General features: G+C 48.7%; 1 protein-coding gene and 1 long non-coding RNA gene across 3 annotated transcripts; one reads left to right on the forward strand and one right to left on the reverse strand.

Moving 5' to 3' along the window:
* Positions 1-3,455: 3,455 nt before the first annotated feature.
* On the forward strand, positions 3,456-9,211 carry IRX2 (iroquois homeobox 2). Its single transcript, XM_076332234.1, has 5 exons — positions 3,456-3,761; positions 5,543-5,948; positions 6,404-7,147; positions 7,862-7,929; positions 8,614-9,211. Exons 1-4 carry the CDS (start codon positions 3,519-3,521, stop codon positions 7,903-7,905), a joined length of 1,437 nt encoding a protein of 478 aa, XP_076188349.1. The 5' UTR covers positions 3,456-3,518; the 3' UTR covers positions 7,906-7,929; positions 8,614-9,211.
* Positions 9,212-11,385: 2,174 nt separating this feature from the next.
* On the reverse strand, positions 11,386-17,791 carry LOC143157414 (uncharacterized). Of its 2 annotated transcripts, XR_012994786.1 has the most exons (5): positions 17,624-17,791; positions 13,168-13,455; positions 12,617-12,702; positions 11,778-12,006; positions 11,386-11,682 (listed from the first exon to the last, which is right to left on the reverse strand). It is a non-coding gene; the product is annotated as an uncharacterized LOC143157414 (long non-coding RNA). The 2 variants fall into 2 exon arrangements; XR_012994785.1 differs by lacking the exon at positions 13,168-13,455.
* Positions 17,792-20,245: the final 2,454 nt, after the last annotated feature.

Raw genomic sequence — 20,245 nt, forward strand, 5'->3', positions numbered from 1 at the left:
TTGGGGGAAGGGGAGTCATGTTCCCGACTTAAACATTTCTCCCACCTAAATCACAAAAATATATTTTCATAGAGGAAAGACATGCAGATGGAGGCAGAAACAGCACCTACATTTTACAGGGACGTATACCTAGCGTGTATAACATATGTATGTGCGTGTAGATACGTATGGAGATTTGTATCTCTCGTGTGTGCGTGTGTGTCTGTGCCTATCTACACACACTCTGAACTGAATTATATCAATTCTCCTGGGATCACGGTATTTATTTAAGTACTCTTCCCAGGTCATAACTGTAACACTCACTTAATAGCATTAATCCCTTGTTATAATGTAAACACAACGGCCATTGTATTCCCAATCTGTATTGTTCCACTAATTATTAAAGAGGAGGAACTGAAAGCAATCAATTCGCGTAGATAAACACTTACTTACACTGCTCCTGCTGGAAATGAACAGGCTTGGCTTCCCAAATAAAAATGCAGAGAGTATAGCACATTTTGCAAGGTATGCAGGTTGACTTAGAGAGATTCATGTATGACTTTATAATGTTATAATTAATTTTGCATTCTCAGCCCTCCAGCTGCTGCTCCGTTCAGAAGCAGAGCTCATATACTTAGAAATCGGTCTGCGGAACACAGGAATTGACTATTCAGATGTAATCGCATGATATCGATTATTCCATAGAAGTACTGAAATACGAATGTGTTTTATATAAAGCTTTTGTTTTTAGAGTTTCTATTTTTATTTAATATATGCGCATTAATCACCGAGCAGGGAAGCAAACGTCTTTTCTGTAATCTGTTGCACTGAGTTTACCAGTTGTTTATCACTCTCTTATCAGGAAGTCGGGAGTTAATGACAAGAAATACCTGTTGGTGTTAACCTCCTCCCCCTCACCTGCTTTTTTAAGGATTGCCTCTTCTACAGGCCAGCTGATAGATCTGGATAGGAATTAATCCGGTATGTCTGGTGGCCAGACCTCTACTGCTGCGTGCAGGGGTAAACTGGTATGTGGGTTTCACAGAAGAGGAGGAGAGGAAGGGAAAGAAATAAAAAATCAGATAGAAAAAGAAAATGGAAAGCTCGGATCGCTTCAGACAGCGTACGCATCCCGATGCTTGACCGTAGTTCGAATACGGCATTTTCCCCGGTGTGTCCGCGAGGCTGTTGAAACGGCTTCTCGAGGTGTAGTTTTTTATTAGCTGCATGTTTAATTGATTAACAATAGGCTGCCCTGCTAACCCGCAATTCCTCAGCTATTGCCATCTCCCCTCCTGTCGGTGGCGAGCCGGTTCCCCGGCGTACCTCATCAGATGCGTTTTCTCCATCCTGTCTAACTGAAATTACCTGAGGTATTCCATGAAGAAGCCGGCCGTAAACGTCGAGCGACTTCATTTGGTTAAATACGGGATAAGCGCTCACGCACGGATGTTGGAAAAATAAACCGCACGGTTTGACGGACATTTTTTTTTTTTTTTTTTTTTTTTTTTTTTTTTTTTTTTTTTTTGTGAGCGCCTAAACAGTTTTGTTTTCAGTTCGTCCCGGGCTGGTAAGCCGGCGCAGGTTGCGGGTGAAGGGCTTGCGGGAAGCGCGGTGGCTTCCAGCCCTGCAGCCCCGGCGGCCCCGTCCCTACCTGCCGGCCTGATCCTGCCCCGCCCGGGCGGCGGCGTTGCGGGGCGCAGGTGCGGGCCAGGAGGCGCGGAGCGGCCTAGCGCGCCTCGACCCCGCCGGCGGCGGCTCGGTGGGGCGGGCAGGGCCCAACGCCGTGCCCCGGGGCTGGGGGAGCGGGGGGGGAGGGGGCGAGCCCCGGCGCCGCCGCGGGGCGGGGGGAGGACAGGGGACCGCCGGCTGCTGCGGGCCGGCGGGCCGGCACCGCGCCTCGTCCCGGGAGGCGAAGGCCGGAGCTCGGGTGCGGGCGGTTCACCGCCGGTTTCTGAAGGGTCCCTCCAGACTAATCATTAAAAAAATGCACGCGCACATGTATGCATTTATTTATGTTTGCACTGAAAAGAACAGAGCGGTGCCTTCTCCTCGTCCTCCCGCAGCCGGACCGGAGCAGAGCTGGCAACGGCTAGAAGCTGATGGTGGCCAGGGCCGAAGGGAGGGGGCAGAGGAAGAGATTATGTTATTTGGGAAATTAATTACATCGTGATCGTATTCCAGGAGATTTATCCGAACTGCGGAAGGGGGGAAGGGGGGCGGTAAGGCAGCTAGCCCCCCGGAAGGAGTCACCCAGGCCTCTTCCCCACGCACCAGACCAGGAAGAATAGAAATGGAAGAAAGATGAGGATTTCCCCCCCCCCCCCTTCACGTGCAAACGCGCTCCATGACTAGATCTTGACTGTTTGTGGCAACTTATAAAACTATAAAGCTCTCGCTGCCAGGAACAGCACGATCCTGGATGTGCTGATTTGAGCAGTTGCTCTTCTTTCCTACCATATAGGGCAGTACTTTTACAAAGTGCTCTTCCCCTCTAGACTGCCCAGCTCCATCGAGCCTGGCCCTGCGTACCCACAGGCGTGCAAATGCACACATCTAAGATGCGTGTGCGTGCATATAGCGCTTCGGCGAGTGCGTGTGTGAAGGGATGCGTATATTTATAATACATAGTCTTTTTTGTTCCCGGCGTGGATACAGAAAGAGGGAGAGAGGGGGTGTAATCGAGAGTGTGCGAAAGAGTATTTATGGCTCCGCGAGTCCGGAGAGGAGCTGATGAGCGCTATCATCGTTTGGCTTCAGCAGTGTGCTCGCAGTCGGAGAGGCTGGCTTGCATTACAAAGCCTGCCTGCCTGCCTGCCTGCCTGCCTGCCTGCCTGCCTGCCTGCCGGCCGCGGGAGGAGACGGGGCCGGAGCGGGAGGGGGCGGGCCCGCCGCGCTATGCAGATGAGCGGCGGTGACGGACAGCTCTGTTTTCCAATGTCCCTCAGAAACTCGAGCGCTCCTTCCCTCAACTCTTCACTTCAGACTCTATACTTCCCCCAAAATACAGGCTCGCAGGCGCTGGGGGAGCTGGCTGGGAGAACTCCATATACAGCAGCCACTTTTCTGATTTCGGGGGCTCGCTTCTCTCTCTCCCTCTCTCTCCCCCTCTCCCCTTCTGTTTCTCTCCCTTTCTCTCTCTCTTTCTCTTTATTAACCCTCTCCTCTTCCGTCTCTCCCAGATGTCCTTCCCCTCCCGGTTAGATTTCTGACCGCTCGATTTATTTTCCCTTTTTGGGGGGTGTTCTTTTTTTTTTTCCCTCCTGTTTGTTTTTATTCTGACCGGGTGCGCATGGGGGGGAGCGTATAACAATTCTGATTCTCTACATAACTGCACAGAGCCAACGGGGGGGGAGAGAGAGAGAGGGAGGGAGGGAGGGAGGGAGGGGGGGGGAGAGAGAGAGAGAGAGAGAGAGAGAGGGAGGGCGGGCGGGCGGGCGGGAGAGAGGGAGAGCACGAAAGCAGCGCCAGGAGCAGCGGCAGCAGCAGGGCCGGTCACCCTCGCCCCCTCCCTGCTCCTGTGCACGCCAGTGCAAGCCATGTCCTATCCTCAGGGTTACCTCTACCAGCCCCCCGGCTCGCTGGCTCTGTACTCCTGCCCGGCGTACGGGGCGTCGGCGCTGGCGGCCCCCAGGAGCGAGGAGCTGGCCAGGTCTTCGTCGGGATCGGCGTTCAGCCCTTACCCGGGATCGGCAGCTTTCACCGCCCAGGCGGCGGCCACAGGCTTCACCAGCCCGCTCCAGTACTCCACAGACCCCGCCACGGGATTCCCCTCCTACATGGTAACTACCGAAGAGAAACCCTCTCCTTCTTCATTAGCATCCGCATTCTCATCCTCATCATCTTCAGCCTCTCTCCTCACACACTCACCATCTGCCCCCGACACCACGCCGCACAGCCGGGCGCCCCGCACCGCCGCCTCCGCGCTGCCGGCGCCAGCCGCGCACCGCACTGCGCGCCGCTTCGCAGCTCGGCCGGGGCCGGCGGAGACGCGCGGAGCCGGGCGGAGCGGAGCCGAGCGGAGCGGTGGGCCGGGGCCGGGGCCGGGGCGCCGCCTCGCTCCGCGCCCCAGCCGAGCGCGGTGCCGGCGGGCCTGGGACCCGGGCTCGCCCCGCGGTTCGCGGAGCCGTGCGGGCGCCCTGATTAAAGAAATATGGATTGTCTCAGTCAGTTGGGTTGGATGCTTTCATTCTCCCCCCCCCTCCCCGCTTTCTCTTTTTTTTTTTCCTTTTCGCTGTGGTAGGATAGGGGAGGGTTTGGTTGTTGGGGTTTTTTTTCCCTTCTTTTTTGTGTCTTTTCCCCCCTCTCTTTTTAAGTCGGTGTTTAGAGGCGCTGTGGGCTTTATCCCCGTGTGGTTTTATTTACTTTCAGTGTGTTTTGTGCTAATGGTTTAACTGGATTTTAGGAATGAAAAGGAGCATCTGTTTGCGATCTGTGAGCTCCGCTTAAGCCCAAGATGGTTGTGGTGGCCGCAGTTTCGGATTTCACTTTCTTCTTACTAGTTAAAAGGAGCATTTGCAATTGCGTGTGTGTGTATTCTGTGCATAAACTATATAAATAAAACCATAAACTATATAAATAAACTGCACGTCTAAATGGTCATATAGTTTTATAAACACACACACACAGAGGCAGACACGTATCTAGTCCGCACACACAAAGACCTGTGCCCGGAATGTAAGACTGGAGCCGCTGTCGAGATCCTAGGAGGGGATGGCAGCGGGGTAGTTTGCTCTCCCTGCAAAGTGACAGGGAAACTACTTGCTTTCTGTCTGTAAAATACGGTGCATAAATTGTCGTGCAGTCTTTATTCGGGGTGGTATAAAAGATCTGAGGATCTCGCTTGCTTGTTTTTCCTGTTGAGAAGCAGAAGGCGAGTAGCTGGAAGTTGCAGCGAGGTTGTGAACTGTGCGGGATATTGGGTGATATCGCGCCTGTGACTCGCCGATCTGTGGGATTCAGGGACGTGCTGAAAGTTAGCGAGTTCCTTAGCGATATCTTTAACTTTTCTTGCATTATGCAGACTTAAATAAGCGCAATTTGAACGTTAAAGGGCGAATTAAAATGCTAATTACATCGCATTTGAACAATTCGAAACGGTGCATATCTTCTGATTTGCAAATTGGATTTGCAATGCATTAGTGCAGTGAATTGCTAAGTGGCGGCTTTGTTGTATTTTCTATAGCAAAAAAGGAAACATCTTTTGAACCTTTGAGAAAAATGTAGATATCAAGACACTACCTGTAGGGCCTTTAAAATGTCTGCGCGGTTCAAAAATTATATTGGGAAATATTCAATTACAAGGAGCTGAAATTAGTCAGAAAGATTAAAACATCGCCGATTTTAAGCGCGTGTGCCTGTGTCTGTGTGCTGGGCGGAGGAAGGGGGGGGGGGGGGAATCGCAACTTAATGGCCTTTGGGTGCTGCTTCTCCCCCTCATAGAATATGGATACAAGACACCATCCCGGGGAAATACAAATATAACCGCCGATCTCGCCTTGACAACTTACTAATGGCTATCAGCAATAACAAACTGCCAACCCCACCGTTTTGTTCTGTCCAGGGCTCCCCTTACGATGCCCATACGACGGGGATGACCGGAGCCATCAGCTACCACCCGTACGGCAGCCCTGCCTACCCCTACCAGCTCAACGACCCCGCGTACAGGAAAAACGCCACCCGCGACGCCACGGCCACGCTGAAGGCCTGGCTGCAGGAGCACCGCAAGAACCCCTACCCCACCAAGGGCGAGAAGATCATGCTGGCCATCATCACCAAGATGACCCTCACCCAGGTCTCCACCTGGTTCGCCAACGCCCGCCGGCGGCTCAAGAAGGAGAACAAGATGACCTGGGCCCCGCGGAACAAGAGCGAGGACGAGGACGACGACGAAGGCGACGGGGCGAGGAGTAAAGAGGAGAGTCCCGAGAAGATGCCCGAGAGCAACGAAACCTCCGCGGAGGACGAAGGTGGGCGCGAGGTGACCGCGGCCGCGGCGGGGTGGCTCCATCCCGCCCCGTCGCGTCCCCCCGGGAGCGGGGCAGCGGGGAAACGGGGGGGGGGGGGGGGGGGCGTTTAGCGAAAGCGACCCCAAAACGTGTCCCGTCCCGTCGCCTCCGGTTGCTCCGGGCGCTTGTCGCCGCGCAGTGCCGGTGGCCGGGGCGGGCGGGGGGCGGCGGGCGGAGGTGCCGCGGCGGGCGGCGGCGCCGTGCAGGGGGCAGGCGGGGCGGTGCGGGGTGCCGCGGCGGAGCTAGCCCGTGGGGATGGACGCTCCTCGAAACGGGATTGCAGGGAAAAGCCCGGGACGGCTAGCGTCTCCCTGCCCGCCGCGGTGGCGGTGGGGGTGGCCGTGCTCGCTTCTCGCCCGCTCTCTTTTGCCGCCCCCCCCTGACTCTGCCTTTCTGTGCCCGGCGGACCCTTGCAGGGATCAGCTTGCAAGTCGACTCGCTGACGGACCACTCCTGCTCCGCCGAGTCGGACGGCGAGAAGCTGCCCTGCCGAGCGGGCGACCCCCTCTGCGAGTCGGGCTCGGAGTGCAAGGACAAGTACGAGGACATCGAGGAGGAGGAGGACGAGGAGGACGAGGAGGAGGAGGAGGACATCGAGGAGGACGACGGCGGCGGCGGGGAGCGCGACCCGCCTGCCAAGCCCGCCACCTCCTCGCCGCTGGCGGCCGTGGAGGCCCCGCTCCTCGGCCACCCGCACGCCGACGCCGCCCGCAGCGCCAGCAAGGCGGCGCTGGGCGGCCGCGCCTCCCCCGGCCCCCCGACGCCGGCCAGCAAGCCCAAGCTCTGGTCGCTGGCCGAAATCGCCACCTCGGACCTCAAGAGCCAGACCCTGGGCCAAGGCTGCCAGCCTGCGCCGCTCTCCTCGGCCACCCCCGCCTCCGCCCCGCACAGCGCTGCCTACTCGCCCTCCTCCCTCCTGGGGAGACATATTTATTACACCTCACCTTTTTATAGCAATTATACAAACTATGGGAACTTTAACGCTCTCCAGAGCCAAGGAATCCTGAGATACAACTCCGCAGCGGTGGCTTCAAACGAGGGACTAACTCAGACTGTCCTAAACGCCAGCTCTGTCCACAAGCAGAGCAGTGACTCTTTGAAAACGATCACTAACCAGCTAGAGCAACATTACAGGCCCTCTAGTTATGACTCTAAGAAAGGTAGGTGACTTGTTTTTGCCGCTTCCTTCCCCCTTCTCCCTCGCCCTCCTTCCCCGACCCGTGCAAGTCCCTTATACGCTGTAAATACCGAAAGCTTCTCTGGAGCAAACAGTGAGCGCGCTGTCACCGCTGCCACCGCCGAGTGAAGATGGGCAATAGTATAACCTGGGGATTAAAAACGGCGCGTCGCCGTCGTACCGGCACCTGCCTCTAAGAACCGAGAGAGGAGATGTAAAAGGCGACTTTTAGATCGGCCTCACAGGCTGCGGACGCAGCTTTTAAAAGTCCTTTTTAAAAGGAAAACTACACGCAAAGATATCCAGAGAGCGCTGGTGTCATTGCCTGTAATTTTTTTGTTTTTCGACAAACTGGTTTTGCTCTCTTTGCTTCCGGTATTCTCACGGTTTTTTGCAGCTTTGGGTTCAGATAATTGCTGACCTTGGACGTGAAATTACGTGGAGCGTGACATTTTTAACTGTTTGGTTGTTTTGGGGTTTGTTTGGGGTTTTTTTTTGCCGAAAAAGTTTTGCACTAATATAATTGTCAGCTTATTCTAACAAAATACTCGAGATACGGGCAATTACAAATTATTGGCCAGCCTTTTAAATGACCTAGCTGCGACTTCTGCGCGAGTGAGGGTTGGGACCTACACGCACTGTATAATCTGGTTAGCTGGCTGTGTCCTGTGACTAACTGACGGTTATATTTTGACAGATCCCACCGAAGTCTGCACAGTAGGAGTACAACCATACCTATAGAAGTGCAATCACACAGCAATGCAAGTAAGTGAGAACATTTTCTATTACACTGGTCATTTGGCATCAGGTCTAAGACACGCTGCACGGTTCTAGACTTGCTTAACGTTAATTTCTTGCTTCATTACTGAAGAGTCTGATTACGAAGTAAGACACTCTTTTCTGCTGTTTTTCTAAACCTCTCATTACGGCTTGTCTTTCTCGGGTTTGTCTTCGTTTTAAAGTCAGGTCAGAGAGTTCCCTCACCTTGCATACTCCTCGCTTGTGTAAGGCAAAGCCGTAAGGACTATTTAAATGTTACGGAAAGAAAGCTTTAGAAAAAAATATTTTTGAAGGCGTTGTTGTTTAAAAACGAAGTGCTTGTGCTCACGTGGCAGTGCTAAAATCGTGCATTCTGAGCGAGGCTTCACCAGTGACCGTGTATTTGAAAGAAAAGGGGACAATTATTAGAGATCGACATGCTTCTCAAGCAGGGTATGTTATCTGTGAATTGCCTCCTGCCTAGCTAGCAATGGCACTCTTAATACCTCCACTACTGAGGGCTAAATAAACAATAAAAAAATCGCCTTGCCGATATTTTGGCAAGTAATTCTTTTGCTGGAAGAAATTAGACGAGTAAGAATTTTGCCTCACTTCATTTTTTTCCGTTTAATGGTGCTAGTGTGTAATTGAAGGATTTTTGGATGATCTGGTTTTTTCCTTGGTCCACAGGTAGGTGTCACAATTGCTTTGAAAAAAGTCAGCAAGCCATCATCTCTCCCCGAGATAATATATATAACAAATCTCTAAATCCGGATCACATCTTGTGCCACTGTATAAAAGAAGACCACAGAGCACTATTAAATCTTCAGACTCTAATTATTAAACCAGAATTTTGTTGGACATATGTGAGTTTGCTGGTATAGTATAGTTTCCCCAATGTACGTGTGACTTTTGAAAACAGATCTGTTTTTCTCAGGATATCTTGAATTGATCACTTCATTGCCACGGTATATATTCGATAGGTGTGATAGGATTTATTGTAAAATTTATTTGTAAAAGATGTATACAGTAGAGATAATAAAGACGTGATTGGAGAACTTGAGTCCTTACAAAGTGGAAACAAATTTGATATTTATTTTTGTAACGATATAAAGCTTCTAGTAATTTATGCAAGTTGTATTGCAATGGAATCTGAACTTTTTGTAAATAAATTTTGCCTGGTTTTTATTTGAAACGTTGATGGTTATACAATCTTTGGTTGTTTAACGAGAATTCTTTACTAATTTATATCTCTAATTGTAAATAAAAACAGACTAGTCTGCAACAATATGGTGTTTTTCGTTCATTTCCTCCCAAATAATAATCTATTATTTAGAAAATGACAAAAGTTGTAATTTCACTAGTAGAGCTTAGACCATAAAATGAGTAAGCAATTTAAATATGTTGCAAAGATATGCTTTGCATAAATTAATTCCTTCTGGGTTGTTCCGTTATACTTAAGCTTTAAATACACACATGTGTGCAAATACGTATTTGTATATATACATGCAGATGCGTAGAGAGAGTGATGTGAATACATGCATGTTTCTTATAAACTATTTATGCTGGGTGTGAAGTAGCTCTTTATTTGAGTTAACATTCTTTAAATCCACCATTTCTAGGAAAAAAAGTATAATCATAATCAGCTACGGCTTATTTCTGCTTTCTTTTTTTCTGCTTCTGGCTAAAATATGCAAAGGCAAAAAAAAAAAAAAAAGAGATAAAAAAGTCCAATTCCTGCTTTTTATGATTTCCCCTCTTTTTCTTTATATCAGTAAACCATATCTTTACAGCCACATTGGAAATCCACTTTGATTGGGCTCATGAAATGAGCTAACTAATCACTTTAATTTTTAGTAAAATAATGGGAATCCTCATATAATATAATTTCAGAAAAGAAACGAACAATCATTTATTTTCCCCAAAAGATAAATTGAGTGAATATAACTTACGGTTATAAAACAAGAATAATAGCTTCTTAGATTGCCCTTTAATCAATCATACACTTATTTTTCAAGAGGCTCATCTATTTTATTCCATGATTAATAATGTTCCAGCGTGAGAGCATTATTAGATCCCAGCAGGGGAGATCCTGAATGCTTTTAGCTGCTTTGGAATGGTCAGTTGGGGTTCATTATGGTCTGATATTGAACAATTTATAAAATCTTGTCTAAACATCTGCCAGCTCAGATAGGCCGATGTGTCTGAAGATGGGAAATTGCTGGACCAGTTGATATTGACAAACGGATCTCTCTCCAGTGGCTTTTTGTTCAGTGAAAATTAGTGGCCTCTTGCTCAGGTCTTGTTAGAAAGGGCATTTGAAAGTGATCTTAGATACTTCAGGCATCAGCCTTGGGAATGTTAACTGGATAAAGAGCCGTGCTAGTCTGGAGTCAGGAAATATGTTGTGATTATATTAAATAGGGGGAAAGGAAGCTGTTTTTCTTAAATACATATACGCAATTCCCATGATCCATCTTCCTCTGCACCCTCCCCCCCCCTTCATATGTTACCCCTATAAAGACATCTAACTGACTGAGAAAATGCATGTGTTTTTCAGCGGATAGGGCAGAAAATAATATTGTAGTTCTGGAAAACTCTGGGATCCATCTAGCTAAATATAAAACACTGAAGATCTCTGCAGCTGGAGGCCTACTCATCTTCTTATGTTGTTTATAGAATGATGCTTCTTTGCTCCTGTAACATCCTGTTTTTCATTGAGGTAAAATGCAATTGTATCTGCGTGCAGCGTGTAGTACAATTAGACGAACAGCTAAGAAGTAATTCAGTTTTTTCCCTGCGATTTAGCATATGATGTAGATGCAAATGTTTACTATAATCATCCTCGACCCTCGTTACTGTGCACTTTAGGAAGATTTTACGGAGGGACTTTTTACATTCGGGGGAGACGCCTGGACTTTCTTTTCCCCACTCTCGCTCCTACTCCATCTGCCCCCACCACCCACGTTTTATGTTCCAGGTCTCTGTTGGACACAACGTGTACATTTCAATTGGTAAAAACCAAAAGCTGTGGCAGAGATTAAAAAAGGCTAACGACGTTCCTTTGATGTTTATACGCCCAAAGACTTATAAAAGATTTCCATAATTTACCCACCCCTGCTACTATTTAGACCTGGATTTCTTTCTGGAAAGAAAAGTAGAAAGACTTGGAAAACTCGCTTTTAAGTATTCACTATGTATGTAAAACCCAATGGACTTCTCTCATCCTCTGAGAAATTCACGAACGGTTCGCGGATGCAGATGGGCGACACCCAAACGATTTGGCAAATAAACTTATTTTTTAAACAAGAAATTAATGGGCAAAACCTGCATATTCAACGTCATTTGAGACTTAATAATCAAAATTGAAAGCAGGAGGAAAGTGTAGCCTTGCTAGATTGCTGGCACAAACAATGCGATTATTTCAGTATAGCAAGAAAGAGGCACGAAGGATAAAATACATCACTTTGTGTACGGTTTATTTCATAACGATGCTAATCAGCCCGCTGAGATTAAAATCTCACACCCCTTTCTATATTTACTCCCTCTTCCCCCACCCCCTCCCCTCGTTTCTGTGCTCGTTTCGGAGCGGGAGAGACAAACCCTCCCCTCTTCGGGGCCAGAGGTTTCATTAGAGCTGATTTATTGAAATTCAGGCTTTAATCTCAGGTGGGATCCCGGAGGAATTGGCGCTGTCGTCAAATAGGAAGAGAGTCGCTTTCCACTTTGCACTTCCTGGGCTGCTTTTTTCCTCGCTCCCTGCAAATGTCAACATTTGTTCTCAATAAGAGAGTTATTGTTTCAGGAAAGCTGCTCACCAACTGCCTTTGAGAGCGGAAAAAAGCGTCGCCCACCTTTGTTTGGCTGGAGACTGGGGGAAGGGATGGGGACGGAGGTAACGCGCAGCCCCGGCCAGCGGCGGACAGACAGACAGGCAGACAGACGTGGGAATTCCTCCTGCACACCAGCTCGCTGCTGGAGGGGAGCGGGCCCGGCTGAGGGGAAAGTTAACGTAAAGCGCAACGGGCGCCAGCGTTTCTCTCCCCGCGCCGTTCGCATCTCAGCCACTGGCGTGCTTAGCCCCTGCAAGAGAGAGGGAGGCGGCAGGAGAGAAAAAAAAGTAACAAACCCAACAACAACAGAAAAAGAGGACTGCCTTCCCAAACCTCCACGCGCGGAGGAGGTCTCCAAGTTTTGGGGCGAAGGGTGATTTTCAGGTAAAGAAACAAATTGCAAGGTGCACCGTCTGATTTAGCCCTACCTGGCGGCACCCACTTCCCTAACGGGCCATCAGTTAGCTCCCGACAGGGGGGGCCGGCAGCCCCGCTGCGAGGAGCCGGAGCGGCCCGGGGCCGGGGCCGGGACCGGGGCCGGGCAGCCCGGAGCGGAGCGGAGCAGTTCGGCCCGGCCCGGCCCGGCCCGGCCCGCTCCGTCGCGGCCCCTCCGTGCCCGACCTCACGGGGGAAAAAAACCCAAACCCAAACCCAAACCTTTCGCCACTGGAAGTGTCTGCCTCCGTCACATGTTACATCTCACTTAAAGGCGGTTCAGACTCACCGCGCCGCTGAGGAACCGTGGCAGGGTTGTAATCAATACCCGGGGGGGGGGGGGGGGGGGGGGGGAGGGGTGTGTTTATTGCTTATTAACTTTTGGAAAAAAAAAAAAAGAAAAAAAAAGAAGCGGCGGAATTTACATATAGGTCGATTCGTTGCCTTCTGCGTTCAGACATTTCTCGGGTGCTTGGGCAAGCTTCTCACGATCCAGTTAGTCGAAAAGAGCCTTTCCATTGTAGGAGTTGAATAATGGTGGTAAAAAATATTGTTATTAACAGTAATACTGCACATTAAGTAATATGATGTTCACCCCTTTGTTTTTAATCCAGTAACTAATAACTCAGGTATGTTTCCGGCTTCTAAAGAAATAAAAGCGAGGCAAAAAAAAAAGTTAAGAAACAAAGGGATCCACGGTGAATACTCAAAGCACCCATGCGTCTAATCCCTGATTATTACTCGGCGGCTCTGAAGCAGAGTCTTTATTAAAACTACAGAGGGAAAGCGCGATCGGCGGGGCACATGCCGGCAGATAGGTAGCTCGGAGCTGCAGGCAGCGATCTGGAGGCAGGCAGGCAGGCAGGCAGGCAGGCTCTGGAGGAGCGTTCTACCTGTAAGCGCCCTGGCCGAGGTGACAGCCGGGCTCCCGCAATCTGGACCCGTGGCCCCCGCCCTCCTCCCAGCCGTGACTCACGGGGGAATGTCACCATTTCACATCCAATCCGGGCCGAGCCGGCTGCATTTTCCCCGAGCAAAAGTAAGGGACGGAGGGACGCGGCCGCTCTGCCTCGGGGGCGGCCACCGTTAACTTTGCTCCTTTCGGGATTTGGGGACTCAAAGGAAAGGAAAGGGGTGGGGGAGAGGTCACCCCGGCCCGGCCCTCCTCGGAAAGGCAGGAGCGCAGGCCGGCAGCGAAAGTCACTTCTGCTCCACCCGGGCTTGTGTCATCCGTGACGGGGGATTTCAAAATACTCCCGAATATCTGGGAGGAAAAAAAAAAAAAAGAAATAGTCGTACTGCTCCTCGTACGGCGGCTGTGTGGATACTGTCCGTGCTCGGGGTCTTAAAAATCGTCCAGGAAAGAAAAATAATAAGTATGTGCATTTTTATAGGGAGATAAATTGACAATTTATTGTGTATAACTTCTGATCAATTATTAATCGTTAGTGTCAACAACAGGGTTATAATTACCTTCAGTTATTTAAAGGAATATTTATTTTTTCTTCTCTCTGATCTGGTAATTAGTTAATGCTCTGGAGTAATGAATTCAAAGCTGATTTGATAATGATTGAGACAGTTTTTTCCCCTCTCTTTTGGCAACCCCCCTCGCGGAAGGGGGGGGAAGGAAGGAGGGAGGTGTCTCCCCCCGTTTGCAGAAGAGTCCATGTAAAGGCAAATCGCGGCGCGTTTCACTTTTCAGACCATAAATAACGATTCTGGGAGGAAAAGGGCAAAATGACAAACAAATAGAGCGCAGCTGGGATGAATAAGGCCGATCAAAGTTAGCGGGGGCCGACGATTCCCGCAGCAGGTCTGAGTCCCATAAAGGTGCCATCAACTCTTACCTCTCTCCCTGAGATCAAGGGCGAGGGCAAGCAGGACATTTTAACCCCCTGACATCTTTTCACGAACAGAGGAGAAGAAAACAAAACAAAAAAGAAGATGGAAGGAGGGAGCTGAGTATTTCTCGTTTCGGGGAGTCCTCGATGTCCTCATGATCTCACAAGGAAGGGGAGGGGGTGCTTTACCTGGACCCCGCGAAGCCCCCCGCGTAGGATGCGCGGGGGGCGGCGGAGGAGCGGCGCAGCGCAATGCAGGGCTGCGCTCCGCTCCTCGGAGCGGGAGAGGCGCAGCCTTGCGCGTTTCAACGATCCCGAACCCGGCTCAGCCCTGGGGATGGGGAAGCAAGAACTTATTATAATTTTTTTTTTTTTTTCCCCCCTCCTTGCGGGAACTCGGTAGAGCTTCATCATGAAGAAGAGCAGCACGAAGAGCAGCCCGCAGGGACCGTGGCTGCCACCTTGCTCCCGGGTCTTGGGGCGTGGGTAAGCCCTCCTCCCCGGGCCTGGAACCTGGCAGCCAAAGGCGAAGTAACCACTGAAAAGCCCCCCTCCCCCCCCCCCCCCCCTCCCCGTACACGCGTGTGACGCTGAGCCGAGGTAGAAACTCCATCGTTGCTCCCCCCTGCTTTCCTCCGGACCTCCACGTCATTTAGCGTCAGGCGAGGTCTCGGAGCCAAAAGGACTTTTCGTTTTTAGCGCGATGGGGCCGATTTTACGGCAGATCTGCGTGAGGTGGAATACGTGTATATAATATTATATATAATAGTTATGTTTTATATATAAAATGTTTCCCCGTGCAACAAAACTGCAGTGGGAATTGCAGTGCAAAATGCAAGTCTTAAAATTAATTCAACCTGACAGGTTTGACATCGCCCAGCTCCCTTTTTCCTGCAGCTCCGTCCGCAAATGAATGCTGCTTCCAGAGTGTATGTTTTAATTTGTCACATCAAGGCAATAAAAGGCAGCAATATATACTTAAGCCAGTTAACATTGTAATAACAGGTTTAAAGGAGCAATTAAATGGTAGTGAGTCGCATGTCTGACTTTCTATAGGCATTACCACATCAATGGTACCTTTTAGACTGACTATAACTTAGCATGATTGTCTCAATTAGTTTAGCTACATGATAGTTATTGTGAACTCTTTGTGAGTAATCAATGTTACGCAAGCTTATGGGAAAGAGTCTTTAATAGGGGTGAGCAGCAGCTAAGAAACACCTTCTATTTCCAAAAAACACCTTTCTCTTCCCCCCCCCCCCCTTCATTTCCTTCCCCCAACCCGAAAGAAAGAAACTGTAATTTATAGTCTTATAAATCTGTTTCCGAGATCGGTGTAGCTGAACGTAATTTACAAGCAAATAACGACTTGCGCCGCGGCTGATAAACGAAACAGCCGCTTCAGTTCAGCGCGGACGGCGAGGCACCCCTGCTACGCTTCTCCTTTTTTTTTAGCGGTGTGTGTCGTGGCTGTTCATTGTCACGATTCAGCCCCGAGCCACAAATAACCTTGAGGGATGCTCACATCAAACGACATGTGTGTACATAGCACTTAACGGGCGCCTGATTTTCCCCTTGCTGCCACCGGAGCCAGCCCGAGTCGGAGACTTGCGGGGAGACCCGTGTGTGCGTGTAAACCAGAAACGGGGGGTGCGTGTGTCAGAGCGAGGGGCAGAGGGAGGAATGACTGCGGAGCGGGGTTATAAATACGGTATAATGCAGAGAGAAAGGTCCTGCCGGAGCAACCGGCCGTTTAGTAACTTGTTAATTCTTCTCCACCTACAGACCCTCTCATTAAATACCGAGCCACGGGTGGCTAATGCAAAATACAGAGGGCTGCAAATTTAGTGGGAGTTACGTGAACTGCTTCAAAACACTAACAAGTTTGTAATGTTTTCTGTCACGAGGGGGAAAAAAAAAGAGCGAGACAGCGTGTACCATTAAAATTTAAGATAAACAAGATGCAGGGATATTTCTGTTGGTGAAGTTATTCTCATTAGTCCTAATAATGTCTCACCATTAGACAAGGCTGGAGTCAGCCTCAGTCTCAAGATTTCAGATCTGCAAGTTGGTTTTTTTTTTCCATGCACATTACATTTCTGTCATGCTTTGCAGCAGAACACGATATCCCCAAAGAACCCAAAGAAGAAAAAAAATACTCTGACAGCAACCATTAGTTAAGAGTGCAATGAATAAACCCCTTGCACAAGAGTATCAGGACTAATTAAGATTCTGTTTAGCAGCCCTGGATGGAATGTTAATGTAGCTTTGACTAACTGGGAATAAGCAGGGGGAAAAACTGCATTTTAAGAGGAATGCTGGGGTGATAACATCTCTCACTTCTTCTGTCCAAGGTCTGCCCAAGCCTGTTACAAAGTCATTATCTCAAATTACTCCTGTACTTCATTTTTAGAGGGTTTGGGCAAGATCCCCTGGCGTTGAAGCACTGCCTAGAGCCTCACAAAGCCAATACTCTCTAAGGGGATAAAGGCTGAATCAACCCACTATCTCTACCTTCGAGAGTTTGCTGGTACCAGTTCCTTGGACAAATACAACCAGGATTCTGGAGGCAGATTAGGATCTATTGCTGGCGTCTCCTCGCAAATCCCTAAAGGGTTTTTGACCCTTTGAAGTTTCGTCTATTTTGCTTACACAGAAGTTTACATGATTAAGTCAGGATTTTACAAGGCTCAACAAGGCAAATTTAGTCACCTCGGAACACTCAACACCAAAAAAAAAAGTAAAATATTCAGTTGTCCTGCTGCTCGTTTAGCTCCAGAAATACTAGCATACTGTGATATTTACGGTGATTAGTTTAAAAAAGGAGAAAAATATCTGCAAGACTGCTTCAGCAGGGGACGGTAAAAAAACCCCCTTCCCCCACGGAGTTGTTTATAATTATTATTATTATTAGCCTTTAATACAGCAATTCCCCACCCCCCACCCCCCTTCCCAATGATCATAAATGCAGCTATGTTTCTCGGAGAGTGGATAAAATTTCCCGAAGTCCTTTCCAGTCCTTCTAACATTTCCAGCCTGCCTTCACTCCTCCTTATCCAGGCAGTTGCATTTTTTCACCGTCGAGCAACAAGCCCCCCTAATCCTTCTCTCTGAAGTAAACTTTTGCAAACGCTTTACTTGTTAAAAGCAGCCAGGCATAATGCAAATCTTTGCTTGGAAGGAGAGGGCTGGGAATTGATAGCGTAAACAGGAGAGGAGGAGCAGAGCTCTTTCTCGGGGTATAGCTACCTATTTAAAGAAGTCCCCTGCAATCAGAGCGGGAGGGCTGTAGCTAGGGACTGCGGGTGCATCTGGCCCACCATACTTGTATCGCCTTTTGTGGAATACAATCAAGCTCTTTTTCTCTCTCTTTCTCCCTTTCTCTCTTCCTCTCTGCCCCTCTCCCACCAGAGGGAAGATCGCTCTGCTAACGGATTACTGCTGCAGAGTTATTTGCTACAAAGGAAGGAATGATCCATTCAGGCTCTGAATTAATAATAATAATAATAATAATAATAATAATAATAATAATAATAATAATAATAATAATAATGGTGGCGATGATGTAAATAAATAAATAAACAAACAGACCTGGAAGGCTGGAAAGTTTCTGTAGCCGGATCAGTGAGTTGCAGGGACAACAAGGGCAATCAAGCGAGCTGCAGATTTCTCTCCCTCAATTGATTTATAATTGATGAATGGATTTTCTTGTGCAGCTGCAGCGTGGTTAAAAACTATTGAAGAGGTAGGTGTCCTGGGAGGTGTTATTTTGTAAGGGAGACAGTTAGGAGTAACTGGGTGCATTTATCAGCAGGAGATCTGAGCAACTGACATGATTACATTAGCTGTTAGTGGCTAGGATTCAACTTTCCATAGGCCTCCAGCACCTGCAGTCTCGTAGGTGACTCACATGGAAATGGGTTCCTGCCGGCTGCCGGCCGCATCGGGACATTGATCTGGCACAGAGCTCCCCATTGATTTCGGCGAGGAGCGCTGCACCCATCTCAACGGCACACCGTGCACCGCTGCTGTTCTGACAGAAATCGGTCAGGTCTGGTTTTGCAAGAGAAGGGGGAGCAGTATCTTGCAACGTTTTTCTCTCTTGCACAGTTTAAGGAAGTGGAAGGGATTTTCATACCCTTTAAGATGGGCATATTTCTGCTTTCTGCTATGACTTTTCCCCCTCCCTGTAGGGATGTACCTGGTAGTTAAAGCATTTGCAGTGTGTCTTAAAGAGCGAGAAGCTTTAAAATGGGTACCAAAAGATATGCAAAGCTGCTATCGTGCTTCTGGATCATGAGTGTTTACCACAGGTCTGGATGAACTTTAGGACTTGGTCCCTGAGTGGGGGGCTTTCTATATGTTCCAGATTCACATTGTAAACCATCTGGGCTTCAGTGTGGTACCTTGTTTTTGTGTTGCTCTTCGGGGGGAAAAAAAAAAGTCTTCAGAAAGGACAGACCTCCAGGCATCAGGACCTCCCTGCACCATTTGTAAAGGGTCTTAGGGCTATATTCAAGAAGGCGACAAGATGTAAACGGAATAGAAAAGTCTCATTCGGCTTCTTATCCTTGAGATCACTCGGCTTCAGGATTGTGCTCTTTTTTGACCTTAAACTCGCCCAAGAAATCACATGCTATCTTTTCCTTATGTCTAGAAAGGCTTCAGCCTTCCCAGAGGCGAGGAGATATGCCTAACCATGTTTGGGATGCTGATCCCAGCATGCCCCCACCCCACGTCCTTGAAGGGCTCAGGCTGGTAGACCCTCTCCAAGCAGGCCTAAAACCCCAGCCGCTCGCAGGACGTGGTCACGCTTGCTTTGTCCAACGCACCTGAGATGGAATTGTTCCTGCTGGTGACAGCACAGCACAAAGCCAACGTGAAACCTCTGGAACAGGGACAGAAACCTATTCCCAGCAGAGTGACTTAACCTCTAGACAATGCAGCCATGTCCCCGCGCTGCCTCTCGCTCTCCAGCACCGTGTCCCTTGCCTCCTTTTTCTGCACAGCCCTATCAGGGGAGGGGGAGCGAGACACACCCCCCCTTCCCCCTTCTTCACCCTTTCTGTGAGAGAGGGGGCACAGAGACTTTCCCATAGAGGCTGGCTCCAGCATACGGACATTATCTTCCCTGAGCTTTGAGTCATGTGTGCCTGTTGGGGGAGCAGATTTAAGCCACATTTTGCCACTTTTTGTATTTCCTATCAGATAGCTGCACACAGGCGAGGTGGCTTCGTGCCCAGGGAGAGGGCTGCTCGGGACGCAGCTCCCCGCAGGCAGGGAGCTGCGGGGGCAGCTGCCGAAACGCAGGTGAGGCTCAGTCCCACTGACGGGGTGGTGAGAGGGAGTGTGAGGGGGAAGCTACAGGATTTAATTCCTCTCTTTCTCTTCCTGTTTGCTCTTCCGCTGGGTGGGAAGAATCTTATTCTCAGCACATGTTTCTTCTGGGGAAAAAAAAAACAAAAACAAAACCAAAAACTCCAGTGCCGTGCTCAGCCCTATCTGTTTCTACAGATAATGAGATTTTGTTGGTTTGTTTTTTTTTTTTTGGTGGGTTTTCATTTGTCTTCTGATTTTTGAACTTCTTTTGCACCAGATTTTACACTCTAAGTCTGGGAGAGAGGGATTCATTTATAAAATAATGAAATGTGGAATACTTACCTCATTACTCAGCCCCAGGATCTGGGGCTTTGAAGTAAAATAAACCCCAACTAAACAAGTATAAGATTTCCCGTAAAATACTGAAATCTCACTTGACTTTAAAGTATTATTATTGTCAGCAGTGACTGAATAATTACATTTCTATTTCTCCATGTTTAGTGAGTGTTAATGTCTGTAAGCTAGATCTTCTCGCTTCATTGGCCCACATACATTTTTTTAAATTCTTGTTAGAGCTGCAAAATGTGGTTATGGAGGAATAAAAATCTACCTCCTTTGGATTTTTTCATAGTAAATCATTTGAATTGCAGAATATTATTGGTGAACATGTAAGAACACATCATTTAGCTTTCTTATGCTGAATTTGGAAAGTTGGCCATTACAGATAAATTGTTTATATTTTTTTACAACAGCTACAAAAAACTATATAGCGGAATCCTCCAAACCGCCTTTGTGCAAAGCCCCTCCTGAATTACAAACACACATAATTCCACTTCAGCTGACTTCAGTGGGAGTTAAATACTCAAGAAGTAGCATTCAAATGAACTTTTCTTT

Source organism: Aptenodytes patagonicus, chromosome 2 (assembly GCF_965638725.1).
Source record: "Aptenodytes patagonicus chromosome 2, bAptPat1.pri.cur, whole genome shotgun sequence".
NCBI classification, from domain to species: domain Eukaryota; kingdom Metazoa; phylum Chordata; class Aves; order Sphenisciformes; family Spheniscidae; genus Aptenodytes; species Aptenodytes patagonicus.